Here is a 25,470-nt window from a genome sequence, read left to right on the forward strand (position 1 = left end):
GAACTTGTCACAAGAAATAATTAACTGGGGACACATTTAAGTGGAGTTGTGATGTGACAGTGGACGGAGACGGGATGTCAGCACTGTAACCCCCGGCAATTGTCGTGTACAAATCAGCCCTCGGCTTCAGACAGCGCACAACGGAATGATACACGTCTCGAAACAGCCTCACACAACCCATCCATAATTCATGGCTAGCTACAGCGTACTATGACTTAGACACTATACCCAGCTGTAGCCGGACGGCCCGTGAGGCTGTTTTCCCAGGAATGAGGATCGGCAGCTTGGTATACTAATGAAGTACCGTTATCAGTAACGGGACGACACCGAGAGGAGGACGGTGTTATAACGAGGGACCACCCCGGATCAGGATAGTTGCACTCGTATGCTGTGGATACTAGTCGGATATGAAGGTGGGATGTTATTTGTGACTGTAGGATATATGACAGCGGTATTGTGAGTATATTTTATGTTATGGTTCGTTCTGTCGCGTTGTCTTAATCGTTTTAATGCTATGTGGGTCATGTAGATAGCAGTATTTGAGACATATGTGTAGAATACAGGCATAATTGACGTCGTGACCTGTCCCTTTTGAATATACAATTAACACTGTGAATCTCCAGTTTACACTCGCCCCGATATAATAGGATATGACGGTAGAAAATCAATTGCGTTCAAACAATATTGTATTGAGAAGTGTTGACGGTGGAAGCGTGACAGATCTGTCTCACGGGTCACGTACTCTGTCGTGTGTTTGTTGAAGTAACGGCCACTGAGTCAGTTGTAACTTTCCGCCACATCCTTGTTATTTCCTCACAAGAACAAGAAAATGATGCACAACGGTAATTACATTAGACAATGCTCTGGGGTAGCGCTTCACACTACCATCACCAGTCTAAAGTCCAAACATAGTGTATATATAACCCAGGTGGAGAATTTTATAGAAGAAGAAGAAGAAAATTGTTTTATTAAAGTGTCACATGCTGCAGTACTAAATATATGGACATATAAACATTTCATTAAAAAACAGCACCCGGCCAGTTGGCCAACGAAACACTAATTACATAATGGTACATTTAAAATATATAAAAAAAGAAAGGAAAAATTAGTTGCAACTTTGTATATTACTACACCCACACCCACACCCACACCCACACCCACACCCACACCCGCACCCACACCGATACACCCACACACACATCCGCATTAAAATCCCGCTCAAAGCATTCAAACAGGTAAGCATACAGGACGCTCACAGCAATCTCATACAGGGCACTTTATACATGAAATAATTATTAGATTATATTGCCTATGTAAGTAGCCACGGATATGAATTGTGGTACAAGCGATTGTTTCTAAATGTCTGCACGTTAGCTGGTAAAGCCGTCGTTATCCTCATTTGTAAGCCATAACTGATTTCTTAAAATTTAATGTCAGTTTAAGGATGTTGTTTTGAATCAAATATATTCGTGACCTCAGAAGAATATATTAATTAGCGTGTTAATAAACGTTATGAAAGATGCATTTACTTGACAGAACAACCCACCCACTCTATGTTACCCATACAACTACACAGCGTTAGAAATTGGCACTAGTCCTGTAGTCCTTGCCAAACTGGCCAGTAGTTAAGGTATCATAAGGACCAGTAGAAATTTGCCATTTTTAAGGGTTTTCCTACATGTTATCATTATAAGGACTAGTGGACTAAATATGTTAGTTTCTACCCTTGCTACGTCATTTGGCCGTCCATTCATGAAAAAGAACACGACGGTTAAACACATGTTCTTTCGTGAACTTTGTGTTATCATCTGGCATGTTGTATGTAGAAAGAACCAATAGACCGATCCAGTCCCGACCGATAAGCCCCGCCCACAAGCTACCGTCCTTGATTTAGGCGTTAAGGTGGACAACCACTGGCTATTCGCTATGACATCACAGCCGGCGAAACTTGAATGCGCGGGCGATGAATTTGGCTCAGGATGCTCTGTTACCAGTCGTGTGTCAAAAATATCTGAAGAGAGTTATACATGATCTGTTTTTGATTCTACTTTAGTTGTCAAATTGCATATCGGAGTGAGAACGAGTCATAAGTCCGATGTAATGGTGTATCAGTCAATGAGGAAGTCACCATGGCTGAAAGTTAGAAGCGTGCATTACTTCGAAGCACTCATATCAGGCAGAGAATACTATCTTGTCAATTTACAGCATGTCAATAATATATCATTCATCCAAGGGTTTTGTTTTTACTTGTCATCGTAATTTAAGTATATTGAAAGTGCTGGAAACCGTAAACACAGAACAAGTTACAAATCATGTGGATATCTATAAAAAGACTGCCAACAGTTACACTGCCCACGTTTTTTGTCTGGCGCTCTAAGTAAAACCAATATAACCTGAAAGGGATAGACTTAGTGGGTCCTTTAAATGAATAAACATAAAAGAATAGTTGATAAAATTCAAGCAGTGCATTATTTCCCCCCACTGCTACATTGGTTAAGTCATGTAATAAATGAATCATAACATATCTTTTATTTGGGCATCTGGAACATGGGGTCGGGCATGTCACCAGGGATAAATCTGGACCTGCTCAGAGGCTGCTTTTCAGCCCCAAATCTGCAGCAGATGTCGGTAAACTGTCCCTCTTTAAAAGTTTTAACATATCTATTCTATCCTAAAAAAATGCAGAATGAAAGGAAATTAAACCTTATTAGTTTTAGACACGCTCTGCAGTACTTAACTTTCATGAAAAATATACAACAAATTAAAATTCATATATGATCTTTTATTCTAAAGACGTGTCATGGATCCAAGAATTATTACTGTTAACAACTAAATTAATGTAAATTAAGTACAACAAATATCTCATAAGGAAGAGAATTTATAGATGTCAACTGTAATTATGAGCAACATCACCATCCTTGATGGCTCTTCCTTATGTGTATCTCTTCTAAATGCCATCCAAAGACTTAAATATGTCATAAGTTCAAAGATTTAATCAACAAAATTACCTGTTGACATCGTGATTGTTACTTAGTAAGAAGAGTGAGTGAGTGAGTGAGTGAGTATGGTTTTACGCCGCTTTTAGCAATATTCCAGCAATATCACGGCGGGGGACACCACAAATGGGCTTCACACATTGTACCCATGTCGGGAATCTAACCCGTGTCTTCGGCGTGACGAGCGAACGCTTTAACCACTAGGCTACCCGACCGCCCCACTTAGTAAGAAGAAATAATTAGGACATAACAGTAAATAATATATATTTCATTTATCAAATCACTTGTGAATTGAGAAGATTTACTTGTGCATGAAGCAACACACATTTAAACAAAGTTATATCCGCACTAGCCTGTCACACAGACCCTGAAACAAATATATCCAATACAGCCCATGCAAGTTTATAATGTTTGCCAAATCGAGATTACTGCAGTATCTGAAAATGAAGAAAGTCTCCGGTCTCCTATTTATCATATTCTATAACTTTAATTTAACTGGGTTTTTTTTATATAAAACATGTTCATTTCAGCGACTAGATGTTAGTCTATACCAGCACCTAAGATGTATGATTCATTCACCCGTGAATATTCCGGGGTGGAATAGGTCTTCAGCAACCCATGCTTGCCGTCAAAGGTGACTATGCTTGTCGTAAAAGGCGACTAACGGGATCGGGTGGTCAGGCTCGCTGACTTTGTTGATGCATGTCATCGATCCCAATTGCGTGGATCGATGCTCATGATAGTAATCACTGGATTGTCTGGTCCAGACTCGATTATTTACAAACCGCCGTCATATAGCTGGAATATTGCTGAGTGCGGCGCTAAACAACAAACCAACCAACCAAAAAACATTCAACATGGTGTTGTAGCATCATGCACAAAAGAAAAGATGCGAATATTGCCCATAACAACCGACATCAGTCGCGTCTCAAACTGGCCCCTCGAACTGCAGCAGCCGCTACGGCTCCTCCCACAGGCGATCTTAGCGACTGAGCATGTTTTGATGTGTGCTCGTGATATTTAGTGGCAATTATGGCATCCGAAGACTTGTGTATGTGATTATTCACCTCTTCCTGTAGAATAATAAGTATTTGCATTGCGTTGTAGAAACGCCCGTAAACTTTGTGCATACATCATTCGTTGAAAGTTCGTTTACCCGATGAAAAGGGGCATTCGTCACCACTCGCCCCTTTCCGTAACCTGCAATTGTCCCGGAATAACACGAGTTGGTCACGAATTTGAAAAGGGGCGGTCGGGTAGCCTGGTGGTTAAAGCGTTCGCTCATCACGCCGAAGACTCGGGTTCGATTCCCGACATGGGTACAATGTGTGAAGCCCATATTGGTGTCCCCTGCCGTGATAGTCCTGGAATATTTCTAAAAGCGGCGTAAAACCACTCTCACTCATCGGATAAAAAGGAACAGTAATGACAGATTCGGAGATCTGACCTGGGGCCGGTTGTACTAAGCGATCGTAGCTATGCAATAGCCCCTTAGTCACGCAGGGGGCACGGGTGGCCCAGTCGTCTAAGGCGCCGCGATTCGTTGTGCAGAGTTGCGTCCCTTGGGCAAGCCAGAATCCTATGATTGTGGGTTCGAATCCCGGTTCACCCCGATTATGTTTCTAGGTTTGTCAGCACCATACCCGTGCTCGTGGGTTTCACCGAAGTGGTAAACGTCTCAGACCTGCATCACTTCGGGCTTTCCTCCCACATTAAGCTGACACTGTTAAAAGCGGCGTTAAACCCAACTCACTCACTCACTAAGTCACGTAGGTGCACATAGACTTACGGTGGGCTGTTTTGTGGAGTTGTGCCTGGTAAGAATGAATTAACCTTATCCTGAAACTATAACTTTACTGATAACCTTCATAGACCTCCAACAACCAAAATAATAACGCTTATCTTTAGTTGTATTTTACCACGCTTACTGTTCCGGTTAACTGTAAAACTGGAAAAGACTAGTGATGTATTGTAAGCTGTAAAACGTCACTAACGTCACTTGTTCTTGTTAATCTCAGTAAAAAGAATACATATCAAAACTAAAAGGGGTTATTTGTGGGTGGTTACTGACTAAAAAAAACCCCAAAAAATCTTCTACTTGTGTCTGTCATTAGATGTTATTACAACAGGGCCGGGCACGGCATATTTCGTTCGCATTTGATAATTCGCTTTCTGTGGAAATAGAGCGATTTGGTCGAGAAGCACTTCGGTAAACAGTTGGGGCTGTTGTGACGTCACAGTGCTCCTTTGGTGTTTCGCAGCTCTGGCGTCTGAAACGCTCCTTTTACTGAGATAAATCCAAAACAGATAATAGAGATTTTACAAAGTAATACAATCAGATATCCATTCGTCACAATCAGTTCCCAAGATGTATCGAGGGGACAGTTTGATCTCATCTTCATCCCTTCATCTGAACAACATAATGACACAAAAACCGGTTCTCTTTGACTCAGAAAAGATACAGATATTTTTTTAATGAATCCGTTCATTATACAGTTGGTAGAGCCCCCTTATTTTTCTAGGAATGGACGCACGAGAATTGTTTCACACAAGTGTCATGTCCGGATATCACGACGTCATATGTAGCGAGGAGGGTTAAATAAAGTCGTCAGATATATCCATGTGTCGACTAGTTCTATCTATCGACGTCAAATATATCCATGTGTCGATTAGTTCTATATATCGACGCCAGATTTGTATCCATGTATCGATAATTTCTATTTATATATATCCTTGCATCGATTAGTTTTATATATCGACGTCAGATATTTCCATGTATCGATTATTTCTATATCGACGTCAGATATATCCATGCATCGATTAGTTCTATATCGATGTCAGATATATCCATGCATCGATAAGTTCTTTATCGACGTCAGATATATCCATGTATCAATTAGTTCTATGTCGACATCAGATATATCCATGTATCAATTACTTCTATATCGACGTCAGATATATCCTTGCATCGATTAGTTTTATATATCGACGTCAGATATATCCATGTATCGATTAGTTCTATATCGAAGGCAGATATATCCATGCATCGATTAGTTCTATATCGAAGTCAGATATTTCAATGCATCGATTAGTTATATATATATCGATGACAGATATATTCATGTGTCTATTAGTTCTATATCGACGTCAAATATGCATATGAAAGTATGAGTTGGATATGACGACGTAAAATGACTAACGGTGTTCTGGACTAACGGAGTTACGGACTAACGGAGTTACAGACTAACGGTTTTCCGGACAAACGGTGTTCAGGACTAACGGAGTTATGAACTATCGATTTTCGGTCTAACGGGGCTCCAGACTGTCAGTGTTCCGAACTTTCGGGGTTGTGGACTAACGGGGGCCAGACTAACGAGCGTTCGCCGAACACCCTGATCGCGGAGTGATACCTGGCTGTATACCTTACAAGTCACAGGCGCAGAAAATGGGTTACCTCACCTGTCCTGTACCAAATGTTAATGGATAGTTTAAACAAGCAGATAAGCTCAAAGGCGTTTTAACATTTGCAAAAGCCGCAGGTCAGGTTATCTTGAATGCCATATCCTTGACTGATCTTCCCCGACAGCGCAGCGGTATCGGTACGTTGTACATGTAGGAACGCGCTAGTGAAGCAATCATATACAATATATTCATTAATCGACGAGGCTTGTAGGACAATACGTCTTGGTCTGTCGTAAGTACCGTTTGCAGGTGAACCAAACAACCTGCGAGTAGTACTCGAATATCACATTACGAGGCTATAGCGACGAGATAAGGAAAACGATTGAGGTCGTAGTCGTCTTGATTGAGTGGAACCTTACACCGGTGTTGTATGTCACGTCAAGTTCGTCCACGTGGGTCATGTGATCTTGCAGAGCGTTTAGCTCACAGGGCCACGGATAGCCATACTATACTGACTGTACTGATAACATTTCACTCACTCACTCACATCAAGTGTATCATGCCATGATATAACCGATACTGTTCAAAGCAGTGTTAAACCCAGTTCACTCACACAGTCAGTATAGTATGGCTATCCGTGGCCCTGTGGTTTAGCTAGTTTAATTTAATCCTGGACACCGGCTTTGTTCCCGACAGGTGGTTAATTGGTGAAATAAAGCCCATATATAAAAACAAAGGTGACCCAAGCGACCCTGGTAACTATAGGGGCATAACGATAGTAAGCTGCCTCGGCAAGTTATTCACCTCAATAATCTCCGATCGCCTCCAAGCTTTCTCGGACTCAATCAATCTTATAAAGGAAAACCAAGCCGGCTTCAGGAAGAAATACTCAACTCTTGACAATATTTTTGTATTAAAACTCTTAATTGAACTGTACTTAAACCAGAACAAGAAATTATACTGTGCTTTTATTGATTTTAGTAAAGCCTTTGATACTATTGATAGAAACAGTCTTTGGTTCAAAATGTTAAACTCAAATCTTGGTGGGAAGTGTTTTAATGTCATATATAATATGTATCAAGGTATAAAATCATATGTTTCCCTGGAAGGAAATAACTCTTCTTTATTTTTTTGTAAGATTGGCGTGAGACAGGGTGAAAACTTGTCACCTTTCTTGTTTGCACTTTTCTTAAATGATCTAGAAACGTTCCTTGAAAATAAAGATGTATCCGGTTTAAAATACGTCAGCGAAAAGTTCGATTTGCATTTAAGTTTATATGTAAAGCTCTTTATTTTGTTATATGCTGATGACACAGTATTGCTTGCTGAATCAGCATGTGAATTGCAAAGAGCACTTAATGCTTTTGAAGAGTATTGTGAATTATGGAAACTAAAGGTAAATATTTCAAAAACAAAAGTAATAGTCTTTTCAAAACGCCACAATACGAGAAATTTACAATTTTATTTTCAACAAAGTCTGTTAGATATTGTGAAAGAATTTTCGTATCTTGGTATAATTTTTAGTAACACTGGTAGATTTAGTAAAGCGATGAAGACATTATCAGACCAAGCTTCAAAAGCAATGTACGCTATATTCAGAAAGACACGATTGCTGGATATTCCAATTGATTGTCAACTTAAACTCTTCGACCAGTTAGTACAACCGATTCTTCTATATGCAGCTGAAATTTGGGGATATGAGAGTGTAACAATCATAGAACGTGTTCACTTAAAATTTTGCAAATTTATCTTAAGATTAAAGCAATCCACGCCTGACTACATGGTTTATGGTGAGCTTGGAAGGTATCCTCTAGAAATTCAAATAAAAGTCAGAATGATTGCATTTTGGGGAAAGATCATATTAAATTCTGAAAAACTGTCCAGTAGAATGTATCGACTTCTTTTTCATATTAATTCCACAAATAATATACATTTTGGATGGTTAACAACAGTAAGAGATATTTTGTATAAGGTTGGTTTGAATTGGATTTGGGACACCCAGTCCTTCCCCAGTTTAACTTGGTTAAAGGCAAATACTAAAGCCATATTGTTAGATAACTTTTATCAAAAATGGAATGAATCTGCGACTTTATCCTCCAAGGGTAAATACTACACAATGTTCAAAGATAAGCCTCGCCTTGAGGAATATTTATTATCATTACCATACAACTTAGCGACGTGGATAGTCAAATTTAGAACAGCTAATCACAGATTACCAATTGAAAAGGGAAGATGGTTCAATGTTAATAAAGATCACAGATTCTGTACATTATGCAACAGTTATATTGGAGACGAATTCCACTTTCTTCTACAATGTCCATCACTTCATGAATTAAGAAATAAATATCTCCCGAGTTATTATTGTAAGTATCCCACTATTGAAAAATTTAACCAACTCATGGTTTGCTCCTACAAACCTCTTGTTATAAAGCTGGCGAAATACTTAAAGGATGGTTTACAACTTTTTAAGTAATAATTCAATTACTGTATATACTATGTTTGTAATTACTTTATGTTTATGCACACTGATACACGTCTGTAAATATAAATATGTATATTGTATGCTCTATATCACAATACGTGATTCATGAGTAATAAACTTCTGTTCTGTTCTGTTCTGTTCTGTTCTGTTCTAGAGTAGGAACCTTATTTAGATTGAGGGTGGTATGTAGTGTGGTTCTGTGTGTTTTGTAGTGGGTGCAGTGGATGAGTGCGTGTTCTGTGGTTTCGGGTTGTTTGCAGTGGGGGCAGTTGCCTGTGGTGTGGCTTTTAAGTTTTTTTAGGTGGTTATTTAGGTTAGTGTGTCCTGTTTGGAGTTTTGTAATTGATCTGTCAATTTTTTTTGAGGGGTGTAGGATTTTAGGTTTGGCTAGTGGTTTTCTGGAGAGACAACTAATAGGTCTCTAGATTAAGTATTCGGCTGGATGGCAGCTGCCATTTAATTACAAAACAGACAGTCGTCTAGACGGCTCACATGTAAGTGCGCCGACATGTGCCTAAGATCATAAAATGAACAATCTTTGGTAACATCTAATTTATTGTTGTCTCGCACCAGAGCTGTGAATAATTCTGTTCATTGAACAATTGGAATTCAGGAAGTTATCAATAATTGTTTTACTTAACATACGATATGATAAGTTGTTTACAACATAATATTATGATGTCAGGACGTACTACAGTCAAAACCATATATTTTAAAATCAATTTAATGACAGACTATGATTTCCAAGTCCCGATTAGCAAATCAATGAGGTATAAGTTTCACCACATGTGCACAGACCGCCTATACTTATATATATATTTTTCATAACTATTCTCCAGTTAAAGTCCTATCCTCTCATCAAAACATCTTTGAGAGTGATCATCATTAACGAAACTCATTCTCGTCAAAGAATACAGAACAAATGAAGAATCAGATGCATACATTTATTGCCATGCTTCATTCATCACGAAGTAGATTTACATACATTTGTGAATAGCACTTAAACTGTGATAATGAATTTTACCATTGTCCATATTATATTATAAATATCAACCATAATATGGATTTCCGAATATATAAACGACTCCAAACGTTGATATTTCAGACAAAAACAAAGTCAGCTGTCTTTTAACGTTCAGGGGAAAAGGGTTTGCTTTCACAATTGAACATTTGTTTTCACCAAAGGATAATCAAATCAAGCCCAAAACAGTAAAAATACACATATATGGTTAGCGACCGTCATTGAACACCGAGGGGGGGGGGGGGGAATTCGTCTGCTCTAAGTGCCTTCACAAAAACATTCCAGCCCTTAATTACCGAGGCAGCTGTGACGTAGTAGCATTACATTCGCTGCGTTTGCGGCATATAAGATGTGTAATCTGTGGAGTGACTAAAGTAATATTACGGCTGAAATCTTACTTGCATGGTTGTTTAAATGGAGAACTTACGGTTTAAAAACACAATTGTTCTTATATAACGTTTTTAGGTTTGGTTTATAAATACAAGAGAAGATTTTTTAAACATATAACACTGGTCGAAAATACAGCTGAACAATAGAAAAATAAAAATAGGAGTTGTGAATAGTGACAAATTTTAATTACATCACCGTGTCAATAATTATTGATTGATTCCGTCAAACAACTGTCAAACCATTCATTGCCATGTACGTACATGTACACAGGAAGTCGGCGCTGTCGGAGGCTCAAGGTAAATAAACATCGTGGTTTAATGACGGGAGATCAGACGAACCGTGAATCAAGGGCACGCGATGTAATTACACCTAAAGGTGGTAGAACCAGGGTATTGTCTCTTGGACTGGCTAATTGACCGTCCGTATAATTGGTAAATATATTCGTTTTGACACCCGTGTTTCATGCGCATTCCCGGTTCATAAGCAGAATACAGTGATCAGCGGAGCGTGAACAACATGGATGCCGCTTTTCGGCCGTACCGAACAGTCAAGCTGCGATCTCGGAACTGAATCCAACTACAAGCGGAGACAAGATTACTTCCCTTACCCAAACATGATCGTTGCTCAGAAATGTTCAAATCTATCTTCAGTAAATCATGAAATTAATGCGAGCTTGACATTTATGCGAAAAATGCGATCGTCAGTCCCTCTGATTATTTTAATATGTTTCATTTCATCATGATAAAAAAGTTAGTCACTTATAAGGTTACCACGTTGAAAATGGAAACGATCGTTAACAAAAACAACAAAATGTATTCTCTCATCACTCAGCCTAACAGTGATATAACTGCAAATTAAACAATCAAGTACGCTAAAGTATTGCACATGGTGGGTGGAGGACCAGGGGCACTTTGAGTTTGACAGGTGTCATCAACTGGTCAAGTAACATCACGGTGTGTATATTCACGTTGATTGGACAGTCTAGACTGGCGCCAACTAATCATGACGGCGTCTTCAGAACAGAACAGAACTTTATTTCTCCCAGGTTTAGGCTTACGTGGATAACGGAAAATTTTGTTTAAGTGATAGCACATTTGTAATTCAATCTAATATACTTTCCTTGTTGATTATCTGGCTGCGGTCGTAGATCCGGATGTATCTAAATATGCTCAGTATATATACAGGGTTTATTGTTATACTATTAGGATTAATAGATACAATTGAGTATTTATACCCTTGATCATAAAGTTAGTCACTACTTTCACACTTTGATTTGTATGATTTGGGTTATGATTAAATTGACAAAATAAGAAATCATTCCGTATATATGTGTATTACATATTGTACCCCAATACGTAATTAAATTGTGTATAAATAAGGACACTAGGTTAATTACTGTAATTGATTATTTGATAAACATATTCACATTTAGTTGTGTGATATGTCACAGAGGTAAAGCTTATTCATAACAACTAATTGTACCATTTATTTGGTTTCTATCTTTTATATGAAACAAATGCTATAACATGGGGTGATAAACTTCATTGGCAATAGACGTAGCATATAATTGTCCACATGAACAGTCTACTCTGTTCCAGATATGTTTATTCATTTTGTCAGCATTTAAATGGTTGCATTCCTGGCTCAATGATTCATTTGACGAAATCTTGTTCCCTGTTTTGAATTACCGTCAGATAGTTCCAGAACAATTATAAAATTTTCAGCCCTATGTGTTGCGCATAATTCCGAGATAATTCGAAGTTCATATTCTTGTACGAACATAAAATTCATTTATACCTAGTACTATTATGAACATATGTATATTAGTTCAAATTATAATAATGAGGCCCTCTATATTCTCGAAACGGTCTTTGTTCTACGACAACCGTAAGTCGGTATGGGAAAACAAAATATTTGTTTAATTGTTCAAAGTTCAAAGTCAATGTCATATGATTATAGACAAGGAAGATAAGAAATTAAATATAAAGAGTAGCCACTTTAAATGACAGAATTTCTTTTAGTTAAATTTGCTCATGATTTGGTCTTTTCGTGGTACATAGTGCCAAAATACTCTTAATTATTTACTTTCATGTCATTACTAATCTCACATAAGGTCAAAAGTTGTACAACTTTTAACAGATATGATTATGACATGTTGTATCCAAACATTTCCAAACATTTCCAAACAAATCCAAACAAATCCAAGCTTGGAAATATGAACTTACATCAACGCAATTCTTACACATTTATGTCACTAAAATCTGATTCAATAATATTCTTTTTTAAAATTTTAGTTATTGAAAGCATCAAACATTAGAAAAGAATACCATTACAAATACAACTGTAATTAAATCTTCATTTTAAGTAGCGGTAAGGGGAATAGTTTTATCAACAGATCATCGCTCACACTGCGGCATAGTGGTGACTCAGCATAACACCGCTTCTTACAGGCATCAGAAATCAGTACAGAACGGACTAATGCAACTAATTGGAGGGGACGCTTTACATATTGTTTTGCATAACTATATAGATATGTTACTGCACCTGCGACAGTGAGTTGCATGACAATATATATCTATTTATACACCAAAGCGACCGTATCGCTAGCTCTCTGTTGGGCTTCGATGAGAGCACGTGTGTAGCGACCAGAACTGGGATACGACCAGAACTGGGATAAACACCGTAGAGAATTATATCTCTGGCATGCAACTATGTGTGGAGCCGCACAACCGAGGTAAACAAAGGCCGCATTACCCTCACTATAAGACGCCTAGCATTAATTTCAGGGGTGTTTGCTGGAAACCTCGCCTCTATGCGTTATAACAAAATCAAGTGGGAAACATGATATTCGGTGGGAGAATACAGCGTTTTGCACGAAAAATTAAATTCGGAGAGAGGATGTCTTCCCAAGTATGTGTCTATTATGCTTCATTCAGAGTATTTGTAATTACAGGAGAAACCAGTGAACGACTATTTCACGAGTTGGAATTCGAGCATTTTACTTCAAACACTGCCCGAATGCATTTGACCCTTGACCATACTTTCAGTATGAGCTGGTGTATATATTCGTATTCCTTTGCAGTTATAAGAATAATTTTCATTAATTGTTATGTTTATGTCTAATATCTTCCAAAATAGATGTAGAAGTCAGAAGATCATCATCTCAGCAACGTGTGCATGATTTTCATATGCACCTTTCCGTAGTTTAGTTATCGAATAGCACCTGATTAACATCCGTACATACTATTTGGGATTTATTAAATACATCCATTTGGATTTTGAACGAAAATACTAATGCGAGTTCGTCTGCGAGATGGAAAATTTGAATAATCCATGCTAAGTGACATACATTGTATTTTACCAAATCAAGAGTTTATTGATACCAATTATTGTATATTTTTTCTATTATTTCACCATGTCACATCGAAGTGTTTATCACCTTTAACTCACAACCTCTTGCAGCGAATATCACAAGGTTTTATTGACTGTTTTGTATCAGAATTTGGTATTTGTTAAAAATAAAACAAAATGGCGATACACTCGCATCAAGAATATTTATTCGATGCATGAATACAAACGTGATTAAACAATGATATTTAACCCTAAACAGTTTTACAAAGATTCCAATTTTCTAAAGTCTCCTCCGGGCACGCCAAGCACAGATTTGCGTTTCATGTACAGTCTTTTCACACGCTTGTTTTCTGGGTTTCTATCGTGATTTCTCCTCACAAGATGCTTCTTCGGTACACCTAAACTGAGTAGCAATTTGCGAAACTCCTTCTAACCCGTTGGTCTTTTTGACCCGGAAGAAGGGTCTAGAGTGTAATAACGAATCAGCTTCGTGAGGTTTGAATCTTTTAACACGTTTCCGTTTGGCAACACAATTTCAAGATTGCCCGTCAATGTTAAGTGACCCGTGTCAATTTTATGTTTGAGAAATAGAAACAGAGACATCAGTTTTCCTATAGTTCTTTTAGAACTAATGTTTTTGAGAAGATGATCGGGAACTCGCAACAGAAAGTCATTGTTGTTTACGGGTTGGTTTTCATCTCGACCATCCCTTGTCGATGTGTTGTCGTCCTCCGATTCATTCGCTGTCTGAGGAGGTGCCGGTGTCCGATGATTTTGATTCGCTATCCGATTGGCTGTCATCATCATCTTCATCTTCTTCTGTTCTTCTTCCTGTTCGGACATCAGTCTCTGATAGGTATCCCTTGTCAGAAGAATCATCGGCTTGCTCATCGTGAAGGGTTGAGAGGTAGGATCGATAGGATCTTATGCAAATGGGTAGAATCGAATGATGCGTGATTAACAACTGCCGTTTGACGGGTCAGCCGATCGTCTTGCTGGCCAAGATACCAATGTACTTCTTGTGTCGCGACAGTGGTATTTTATCCTCATCCGGCAAGGGTATGTTTCCTCTCAGAATGTTAAATATCAGAGTAATCACTGCCATAAACTGGTCGCCCGACGCGTGTTTCAACAAAGCCTTTCTTTGTCCGACATTAGCTTGGTTCAACATTAGAAGAAAAGTCACATGTTTTTCTAGTAGCTCACTCATGTTGAGATGATCGCTCACAAATGTTCCAGCGTGCGTTGACCGATGTCGTTTTATAGCATTTTTGTTTGGTCTAACCTTTCTTGTTGACTTTGGGGCTCGTACACCATGTGGATATAGCTGCAGTGAGGAGATAGTCCGAAATGTTCGGTCATCGGATCATCTTCTGGTATCCAACGATGAACGCGTAGCTTGCACTTGAAACAGTAGGCTTTATCAGATTGCCCAGTGTATATAAATCCGGCCTTAGCCATGGATGTTGGTGACTGCTTCATCTGCAGTGGCCACTTGTCAAAAGTCTTTAGTCTGTCACTAAACTTTTGTCCATACACCTCAGTACAGAGGTCTGCTTTGGCGCAGTCTGGAACTACGTGGTCAAATCTTCCACATACATCCATAATGACGACGACGATGACGACGACGAGAAAGGTCTGCTCACTTCGAGGGTGGAAACTGAAATGTTGGAACCCCGGTGCAAAATCACCTTTTTTTGTTGTTGTTTAGTAACATCACTGGGGCAGGTACACCGTACACACTTCATCGGGAAATATTCCAGTGCGCAAACGACCATACTGTGGATCAGCATTAGGCGAAACATCCAAAACGAGATACCCATATTTTTCCCCCCCAACGGCATCTTGAAAGGATTCCACAAAATATTTTGCTAGTCCCGGAAATATTTGCGATGCCAAAATTTTGTATTCGTGCGCTGAACGCGGGTTGGATAGCAGAACGAAGTAATGGGTGTTCAGAGACATGGTTCTGTTGCATTCTCCTTTGGGATAGGCGGATTGTTGTATGTTGATGACGGAAATCCCCAGATGATGCGATAGCGTGGTGTAAAGATGTAAAAACAACTGATTTTTACAAACTTGCTGCATGAAGTCATCTGTCACGAGAAGACATCGTTTGCCTGACTCTGACGAATAAGATTTTAGCTCGTCTTCTGTAGGTAGTGAATCTTGAAATCGAATATTTGGAATGGTTCTTTCCATGTCATTGTAGACATCTTGCCAGACGGCGTAACAGTAAATAATCAGGTTGGGCGGCGGATCAAACGTGGTATTGGCTTGTTTTAAGAGTCGAGCGGTCCCAAACGTTTTTCTGCTCGAAGTTCCACCTAACACTGATATGGTAGCTGGTGTGTGAAAAGGTATCAGCCACTTCTTTTCTTCCATGTTATCTCTACCGCTGTCGACCTCAGAACTGATCTGAATGACTACTGGTCAAAGTTATTTATACACAACAAAGATATGATTGGAACTGAACTACTTTTTTATTTTTATTTTTTTTTTACAAGCACAGTAATATTTTTAAGAATCAATACAAGGAGTGCTCACATGAGTGCAGTATTTGAAGTAGTTACAAATGAAGCTAGTGACAAAGGCGTCATTCCATTGTATTTTAATTGACATCAAACTGATGGACAATCTGGTTCAATCTTAAATGATCTTTAAATATACACAGTAAAAAATACAAGCAGTAAAACCCACACCCCTTGGAATCTGTAGATTGTAACTGTTGAATATTGCAAGTGTAAGAACCAACGTAGGACTTTAAATAACGATCGAATACAACATCAACCGGTTCTGCCAAACTGTCAAACAGTTCTGCTCTGTTGTTTCCTCGGAGATACAGGGCAATCCAGTGGCGACCTCTGTTTTGTCTAACATCTGTATTGACGATGAGACCGACTCCCTTTTTCAGCAAAGAAGGGGAGAGCACGGGTAAAGTATCTTTTGCATAAACACCTAACACGTGTCTCTGTAAGCTCGAGTCGCACTGTATGGCGCACATCAACTGAGAAGCCTTCATCGTCTCGCTTACTTGACGAACACGTTGCGGGCTTGGTCGATTTCGATGAGAGAATTCCTCTGAGTCAAGACGACTTAACTGAGAGGATTGATCTGTGCCGATTTAAATTCCAGTTCCAGCCTGACGGTGCCCGATTTCACCAGGTTGAGGTACTCCGAATCTTCGCACATCTTGTCCAGGTCGAAGACGAACAAGGCGCTCCCCAAGAGAAAGTCGCTTCTGGTGATGGCGTTTCCTTCGTCCTTGTTCCAGAGATCGATGCCGTCGAGCATGTTCACGTAAGACTCGACATTGTCCGCCTCCGTGGGTTGACTAGGCACACTGACGCCGTCGAAGTACAGGGTTACTTTTTTAAGCATGGAGGACTTGAAATTAAAAGGGTTTCCGGTATACGACCCGTTCAAACTGGCGCTCTCCACCAGTCCAACGATGTATCTGTTGGCCACTGGGTTGGATACGTTGTCGATGGAGTGCGTCTTCTGGCTGGTGGGGATGCTGGTGATCTTGACCTCGGTTTTGGTGTACGGGTAGAGGGCGTTGGACTTTTTGAAGAGTTCGTTGTGAGCCAAGATCAGGGCGGGGTTGACTTTGACTTTGCACACCTGCAGGTAGGCGTCCAAGATCTGAACTTTGAATTCGTGCTCAGTCACGCTGCTCATCAAGCAGAATTTAGGATCCGATCTGTACATCTTCAATGTCAGGTCTACCTCGTTCAGCAGGTACCGGTTCACGTCGAAGATATCTTCGTAGATGGGTCCCGACATGGTCAGTACTTTGCTGTCCGCTATGTAGGAGGCTCTCGACGACATTCCGCCGTTGATAGATCCGGTGACGTTGCTGCTCACCAGGTCAGAGTTTTGTTCGGCTACGTCCTTGTAGAACGTCCATTGGAGTGACTTTGATTTTGAGGTGCAGACGGGTGCGCTTCAGATCAACGTATTCGCCTCCAGAATTGGACACGTGAAATTCCAAAGGCGTGGAATCGTTGATTTGGCTCAAAGGGCGCACGTTGACGAAGTAATGTTTCTGAACGCTAGTCTGATAAGGGGGTAGAGTGAAGAGGTTCAAAGTTTCTGGCACCAGCTCTTCGAATTCTTTATCGTTCAACAGAGCCATGATTAATTTTAACTAAAGATATCGTCTTCTTTCACCGGGGTACACTTGAGCACTTTCGCCATCTTATGTGGCATTCCGCCGGAAGGTGTGGCGTTGATGTTGTCAGTTCGACGAATTTTCTTCGTAGTGACGCATTTGACTCCTGCCTTTCGTTTTAAAGCCTTCACCCTCTTGTCTTGAGCCTCTGCCCTGTCAACCTCGCTCTGGGATTCCGAAGTCATTTGAACGACCATCTTAGATGCATCTGATCGTTGTGCTGTTTGTGCTGCTGCTGCTGCTGTCGGTCGATGGGGTTGGATCACCATCCTTTGTAATTTCCCATTGACTAGTCTAGACGACCTCTTTTTGTCAAAGTAATGTTTAAACTTGGCGTAGTCGGGAAAGTACAGCGGACGGAAGACGAATTCATGGTCACAATACTACTACTACTCCACGTAAGGATAACGTCTAAAATGAAGTGTGGTGTAGGTCTCCTCCGTTAAGAATGAAGGCATGGAGGTATTTTCCGACTTTAAATACAACTCGATATTGTCGGTTTCTTTCAATTTGATATGAATGTTAAATTCGATACCAACAGTGTACGTAGGTCCCTGTCCCAGATCGATGCGTCTCAATAAGGCCAGTTGAGTTTCCCCCACCAACAAACTGTTGCCTAAGTTGCATAACACGTCCACGTAGGGGTCGCCGCCGGCGATTTTTGTCAGATTCAGCTTTCCAAAATTGAGCTCGACCAAAGACACCGTCCAGAATCCGTCGAAGGTTAACCTTTGATTTAATTTGCCGCGGAAGTGATAAGGAGAATTCTCCGGAAAGGCTGTCGTTTTGGAATCTGTGCTTTTCAGAAAGATGTACTTTTCCATTGTGTCTTTTTTTTTTTAGAGGTCTTTCAGTTCGCTCTCTTCTACGTCGCCCAATTTAAATAAGTATTTCTTGATGACGGGTTTGACTTTTCTCAGAGGTTCCAGATAGACGTGATTCCACACTTTCACTTTGTTGGTTTTATTGACATCTGCCGGAGAGAGACGGGGTAGAGACGAATGTAGGGTATGATCATAATCGGATACTAAATCCGCCAGAACGTCCAGATAATGTTTGGTGTTATTGTGGGTCATGTATCTGGTGATCAGCGATTTCAGTGTTCTGTTGAAACGTTCCACGTAATTACTTTTGATGTTTTCGTTGCGAGCTATGGTGAGTTTTATCTTTTGTTTTTGTAAAAACGTCTTGAATGCGCCCTTAAATTCGCTTCCACCATCTACTCTCACTTTCTCGGGACATCGCTGCTCGAGGATTTGTTTGAAAGCTTTCAAGACGGTTTCTGGTTTCTTATCGTTTAACGGAAGGGCGAATGCAAAGCGGCTCAATATGTCGATGGCCATCAGCAAGTATCTCACACCATCGTTCCACTTCGTAAACCTAGACAGGTCGGCCAAATCCACGTCAAACATTTCGTGGATAGAATTCACTCTGACTTTCATTCGTTTGAAACGGTATCTGATGGGTTTGTGTAAACTGTAAGCATCTTGATTGTTGACAAACCGTCTGACACCCCTCGCTGGAACTTTCAATTGACCTTTTAACACCTTTTTGAGTTTACTCGGACCCCAAAACGCCCCCGGATTTCTGGGAGTGAAATAATAATCTTCCAGTACTTTGTCAGAAGTTATCTCTCTCGAGCTCATCGTGTAATGATAGAATATAATGGATGATGTTTCATTTTATATCATTGTCATCTATGCGTGTCTGAAGATGAAATACAAAACAAAACAAATTTTCAACATTAATTTTTATTTTCAATATCATAATTAAAATAAACAAACAAACATAACGCTCGAGAAAACATCTCACCATTCAGCTGTCAATAGGTTATTTTTTAAAAAATGTACATTCACATTCTTTTGTCTAACTTTAACATTTTCTCGACACGTTCTTTCAATCCCTCCTTCCATTGAGACGTTTTAAAATGAGAGTCACGATAGTCCTTGCATCGATACGGGACCAAGTTAAGGTCCCTCACATCTCGAAAACTCGGGTCTTCTAGCAGCAGTTTTCTCCAGCTTTCGTGCATCTCTCCATCGTCTACGTCGGATAATGTCATGTTAAAGTATTTCTCCACCAGGTGTTGTTCAGACATGTTGCAGGTGTGGTCCCGTTCACCTTCCGCATCGAACATGCACCCGAAACACAGTTCACGAGACAGTCGTTTGATTATCTTAGTGACTTGAATACAGTAGCATAAAGACAACAGGTTTTCCACGAGTTTCATCTTCTCCGCCATAGCGACCTCGTCCGAGGACAGTGCCCAGCGAGATTTCTTGATGATGACTCGCTTCGTGACGTTGAATTCGTCTTCAAACTTGCTCTTGGCATCCTTCACGCATTCGTCTCGACTTGGAAACCATTCGTGAGATTGACGAATGACTGCCTCGTTTAGGATGTGCTGTGTTCCAGCAATAGAAAGTAGATTTGTCTTTTCTTCCCACTCTGTTTAAAGATAGAATGACTGAATTTAGAATTTCTGTGACAGCTCTTTGTTATTTATTTATTTTATTTTTTTCTTTAAAAACCAAAAAGTGACAAATACCAGCATTAACAAATTAAGGACAATAGCTATGTCGAGTGAATACTAAAACTATGATTAACAACTTAAAAGACATTAGCTATATTAATTGTAAATCAAAATGGAGTGAACACTAACCTTGGTGCCATGATACAGTAACCATGTTTTTTCTGACACTACTCGAGTCTCTGAAGCTACAGGATGAAATGCGTATGATTTAAGCGCAATGACGAGCATGACACTATTCTATTATTTCAAATTCATTGGTTGGTTGGTTTGTTTGTTGATCACGTGTTCATGAAAACCTTTCATGATTGGATCTACATGAAAAAAACATTTCATTGGTTGTTGAGTGGGTGTTTATGTAGTATATTTATGGGTTGAATACTATTCAAACTCTCTCTGATAACCATTCTGTTATCTCTTGTTCATAATACATTCAACAAAGAAAGACAAACACGCATGAAAAGAACACATTATTCTTTTATTCTAACTTTTATTCACACTGAGTAACAGACATATTATTTATTTACAATATATCAAATCAATTCACTGACTATGCATTATTTCATCAATTTATGATACGTAAATGAATACTTTTATGATCTCATCATATGATCTCAATCAATTTGGCCTCCAATCGTTCCTTCCTACTGGAAGTTAAAAAATGTCTGTTCAAGTCATCAACATTCTCATAAGGCAGGTTTTGAATGTCCAGGAAGTCAACTCCAGAAGAATTCTTTTGTGTCCTCGCCTCTTCAAGGATGTTGTCATGGGACACAGCTTCTAAAGCATCGTCAAAGTACATCATCACACGTTCATCCGGCTCCATCATCAAACACTGATGATTGCGTTGCCATGGGTGATTTATCTCACACCCATAACAATTACTATTGCACAATTCATTCACTCTGACACATAGGCGGTCCAAGTAAAGCTTTTCAAGGACCATTTCAAATTGTTCTCTGTTTGATCGAAGATTATGATTTGGTTCGGGAATACTCACTTCCCGGACGCTAATAGTGAAAGGTCCTGTTAATATATCCACTGATGTGCTATTCTGTTGACGATGAGTTCTCAGGGTTCTCTCCAAAGATCGACATCCAGCAAGATAAGCAGCAAGGAGAGATCGTCTCGATTGTGCCCCATCTCGGATAAGTTCTCCTCTTCCCCCTCTCACCCTGTAGTGGTAGGAAGTTGCTCGTCCACTCATCCTGTTTATAGAAAACACATTTTATATTTTTTTTTAAACTTTATATCCTGGACATTTTTTTTCGGTATGAGTTTTGATTTTTTTTATCAAACATATTTTGATACTCTCAAACATATTTCTAGTGTTTTATTTTATTTGTTTGTTTTTTGTGTGTTTTTTTTCATTTGATAAAATCTATTTTCAGTTTTATGTCAAACGAATTTTTTTATGTGTTGATGTCAAACCTATTTTGTTTCCGCCAATTTTTTTTCTAGCTTTCATTACTAACTATTTTTTTAAGATTAATTCACAACATATTTTTCCAAAAGTATTTTTAAAAACAACAAAAATGAAATGTGTTTACTACCTTTCATGTGTCGAGGAACACTCCAGAGGTTTCATCATTTCGTGGATGTGGTCATTGTTTGCTAGACGATCTCATTTTTTAAAATTTTCCTGGAAAGGGGAATGTTAGTTACAAAGTTCTAAATAGGGTTGAATCCATAGGGTCGAGATTTGATGCCATCTGCCAGCAGGTATCGCTTATCATCTTGAGGAGTTAAACCCAATTTGGTCACTTTGACTGTCAAGAGTGTGTTATGAATGGATCGAATTTCATGAAATGTTGCCATGTTTTGTTGGTGTTGAAAAAGACAATCTTTAAACATCTGGTGGCGCAGATGGTTTCGGACATAAGCTTTCTGCACACCTTTAGCTGTGCGTTTCTCTACCCTTTCACCGGGAATTTTGTCGAAAATAAAACTATAGTTTTTTGGACGAAGTCCGACAAACTCTCTGATGGTTTTGCTACCCACTTCATCTTTCATCAAACCGATGACTTTGTGTCTTTCCTTGGAATGAAGTGGGTGGTCTACGGGATAGTTTGAGGTGTCAAAGAGGTGGGTGTTAGCTGACATAAAGTCTTCAGGATCGCGGACAGGAGTACCCACAGGGGACCAGATTTGATAAAACAAGCTATCCGTGTCTGTCATGTGGACCCTGACATTGTCACTATCGTATTCCTTCAACATGACATTGTAGTGAAAGTCATAAAGAAGTCTTTTTGCGTGTTCCAAAATGGTGAAGCCCACGGCGACGGGTTGGTTCAAAGTCACAGACACCTTTTCCATGCTTACCACGACCAAATTTTCCGAAAACATGTTTTCACTTTTGAAATTGGGTTTTGATGAAAACCTTCGCAGTCTTTCCTCGGTCGCAATTAATTCAATTTGTTTGTATTTTTTTACATTTTGCAACTGTTTCCCATACACGGCATTTGAGAGCAGTTTAAACAAATCTTTCGAAAAGTCATCCGTGTCTTCTTTTCGTTTCTGAGTGTTAAAGTCAATGTAGGGCTTCATCCATTTGGATTGAGTAAATTTCAAAACTTTTTTCAGTTTCAAACCCAATTGTAAATATTGCTGCAAAGTAGCAAAGTAAATGATATAATTTTCTTTGTCTTTCAATGTGCCAAAAAGTTTGGTTCACGTGGCTTTCACCCCTTTGATACCAAGCTCTGCAAGCAATTCTCTATGATAGGGGGACATACATGTATCTTCAAAGGGAATGCTTTCTTTGGTTGGAGCGAGGGGCAGAGAATGATGGACAGAATGAAGGTGACGTTGATATTCCAAATCACACTCTTCAATGTAACCCACGCTACCTTCGGGGTCGAGTTGCAACCAATCAATAGACTCTATTTCTGTTTCGTCTACCCAGTCAAAATGACCTTGAGGTAAAAAAAGCAAGTGCATAGTCTAAACTAGGCTACATTTGTATTTCTTTAGCCGTTTACAAATGCCTCGACAACATTTTTCACACATGAATGACTTCAACCTTGGTTCTCAACTAGTACAGGTAAACATGGCTATTCATGCTCATGTGTGTCAGGTTGCCCCAACCTCGCCGTCGTATCTGTACACAAAACAAGTGCATAGTCTAAACTAGACTACTTATGCATTTCTTCAGCCGTTTCAATAATGCAGTGCGCTGTCATAGCATGCTGCGTAGGTCTGTAGAGCACAATGTATTTTATTAGTAATTGATCGATCCTTCATAAATCATATTTTTGCCATTCATTTCACATATGCCTCGGTAGAATTGAGGTAGCGGAAGGACTGCTGGTCAGATAACAAGGTATTCAGATATCCAGAAACTCGTTTATCCGGACAACATTTTAGTAAAAGCAATTGTCCGAATAAGCGAGGTTCGACTGTATAGCGCGTGATACATGACAAAACAGATGTTTTAGGACCTGATTCGCACTTGCTGAAGGGATACCAATGGGCCCTGATCATAATACATTGGCTGCTTATTATTATTATTATTATTATTATTAAACATATTGTATTGTCCAAAAAGACAAAGGGATTGGGCACAAGTGCAGCAATTATTACCACCTTCTCCCTATATACAGTTATACATAATATTGCATAATGAAAATTAACAATTTACAGTTGAAGCATCACATTGTGGAAACATAGTGCGCAATATAAATTTATATACAGTGCTCATATGAAGGATATGTACAATGTGCTGGAAAGTGAAGACAGTGTGCATCTCATACATATGCTAATATTATACATGTTAGTGTTGTATATAGATTTAACAATATTAATGATTAACAGCTTGGAAACAATAATATGCTAGCTACTGAATCTGTTAGTCGTTTCTATTAATTTGTGTACAGACAAGAATATTTTTGTATTCAGGAAAACATTTAAGTTTGGATCACAAAAAAAGAATACTATTTAGAGTTTTTTGTTCTCCAAGATTATCGATAGCTGTCAGTAATGTCTCCCTTATATCATCATATAAGGTACATTGGAAGAAGAAATGGAATGAATTTTCACAAGGAGCTCCGCATTTACACGAAATAGTATCAGATAATTAACACGAAACAGGTTGGAATTTAGTGTGCTACAATTGTGTCTCAATCTAGTGTGCAATATGTTTGTAGATCTCTCACCGCAATTATAGTGGAAAAAGAAGAAGAAGAAGAAAATTATTTTATTTACGTGTCACACACTGTACAACAATGACAATAAAAATACACAAATAGTGTGTACAGTGTGTATTGTGCATAGGTGGTGATGTAGGCTGCTCAGATGCGACAGCTTTAAAATAAGATATTGACGGACTATCCCGAGTTCCTGATGATAGATTATTCCATTGGCCTAATGTATCTATAATATAAGACCTTTTAAACGTAGATGTCCGTGCAAATGGAACTACAAAATCATGGCGGTTTCTGAGATTATAACTGACCTTCTGTGACACAGCTGGTGGTATAAGATCAGTTACATATGAAGGACATGGCTTATTTATTATTTTATACATAGTTACAAGTTTGTTGACGTTTCTTCTATACGCTTAGATATATGTATCCACGTCACACACACCTAGAACAAGTACACTTATTTGAATATACTAATATTACATGAATGTTACTGAGCAGTCAGTTAGAGTTTATATCTTTGCGCTTAATCAACAACATTAAGCCTTTCACGTATATTACAACTTTGTAAGTTAACTTTCCTTTCCAGAAAATGCCATAGCATGGTGACAGAGATGAACTTCTACCCCAAGAGATGTGTCATTGACTAAAATCTGCTTTGTTAATTTGATTTTAAGTGATAGCCTTCACCTGGAAGGAATTTATATTTGTATTATTTCAATTTTTCTTTTCATATTCTGAATTCACTCTGAATTTTGGGTTTTGAAATAGCATGTCGCAGAAATAACTCCTGTTGGACCCTTAGACTTGCAAGAATACTCTAAATCATTTGGCCGAAACATGCCCCATTTGTGCTTCTTGCTTTGTCGGACCAAACCCATACTGTTAAATTTCTCAAAAGCTTTAAAAGGGTTAAAGCTATTTTGGGAAGTATAAATGGGTTGATTGGTGACTACCACAGAAGTAGCAAATGGAGTTATGT

The 25,470-nt window shown here is 39.0% G+C and overlaps 1 protein-coding gene across 2 annotated transcripts in view; it reads left to right on the plus strand.

Moving 5' to 3' along the window:
- The window catches only part of LOC139473658 (beta-1,4-N-acetylgalactosaminyltransferase bre-4-like), a 139,022-nt gene continuing 113,552 nt past the window's right edge, over positions 1-25,470 (plus strand). The window contains exon 1 of one of the 2 annotated variants that reach the window (XM_071256350.1): positions 1-456. Coding sequence is in view for 1 of the 2 variants with exons in the window: in XM_071256349.1 (XP_071112450.1) it covers positions 408-413 (6 nt within the window). In the remaining variant the exon portion in view is untranslated. The remainder of the gene's footprint in view (positions 457-25,470) is intronic. The other variant, XM_071256349.1, reaches the window with a different exon arrangement.

The sequence above is a fragment of the Haliotis cracherodii genome, unplaced genomic scaffold (genome assembly GCF_022045235.1).
Source record: "Haliotis cracherodii isolate W230 unplaced genomic scaffold, xgHalCrac1.p SCAF_3, whole genome shotgun sequence".
In the NCBI taxonomy this organism is placed as follows: domain Eukaryota; kingdom Metazoa; phylum Mollusca; class Gastropoda; order Lepetellida; family Haliotidae; genus Haliotis; species Haliotis cracherodii.